This window comes from Nothoprocta perdicaria, unplaced genomic scaffold (assembly GCF_003342845.1).
Source record: "Nothoprocta perdicaria isolate Ctin4 unplaced genomic scaffold, notPer1 scaffold_589, whole genome shotgun sequence".
Lineage (NCBI taxonomy): Eukaryota > Metazoa > Chordata > Aves > Tinamiformes > Tinamidae > Nothoprocta > Nothoprocta perdicaria.
In genome coordinates this window covers 49,260-49,985 of record NW_020455853.1, presented here as the reverse complement: position 1 = coordinate 49,985, position 726 = coordinate 49,260, and the positions used below count along the sequence as shown (strand labels likewise).

Genomic DNA, 726 nt, shown 5'->3' with positions numbered 1-726 from the left:
GGGCGGTTCCGGGAGGGGCCGCGCGCGCTCCCGGGGGTCGCGGCGCCCGGTGCTGCCCGCCCAGCGCCGCCGTTCGCCTCCCCCCGCAGGGACGCCCGTTCCGCCATGAACTTCGACGGCCTCGACCCGTCGCTCGGCGACTACGGCCCGGCGCTGCACGCGGCGCTGGAGCCGGTGCTGGAGCCGGTGCTGGCGCCCAGCCTGCTGCAGAGCGTGGAGCTGGACGCCGACGGCGTGGCCCTGGAGGGCCTGGCCGTGCCCGAGCCCGTGCACCTGCTCGAGGGCATGTACAGCGAGCTGCACACGGCCGTCTCCGACGTCGGCGTGCCCGTCTCCGTGTCGCACTTCGACCTGCACGAGGAGATGCTCTGGGTTGGGAACCACGGGGTAGGTGCCCCCGTGGGAGGGTCCCCACGCAGCTCCCTGCTTGTCCATGTTGGGAATCACGGGCAGGTTTCCTTGGCCCCGCCGTGGGCAGGTCCCCACACAGCTCCCTGCTTGTCCATGTTGGGAATCACGGGCAGGTTTCCACAGTCCCGCCGTGGGCAGGTCCCCACGCAGCTCCCTGCTTGTCCACGCTGGGGATCACGGGCAGCTCCCCACGCAGCTCCCTGCTTGTCCACGCTGGGAATCACGGGCAGGTTTCCACAGTCCCGCAGTGGGCAGGTCCCCACGCAGCTCCCTGCTTGTCCACACTGGGAATCACGGGCAGGTTTCCACAGTCCC

The 726-nt window shown here is 71.2% G+C and overlaps 1 protein-coding gene across 1 annotated transcript in view; it reads left to right on the top strand.

The window, feature by feature from the left end:
• Window positions 1-104: 104 nt before the first annotated feature.
• Window positions 105-726, top strand: part of PAN2 (poly(A) specific ribonuclease subunit PAN2) — an 11,888-nt gene continuing 11,266 nt past the window's right edge. Inside the window, exon 1 of the mRNA XM_026048947.1 lies at window positions 105-387. Coding sequence (XP_025904732.1) covers window positions 106-387 — 282 coding nt within the window. The 5' untranslated portion in view covers window position 105. The remainder of the gene's footprint in view (window positions 388-726) is intronic.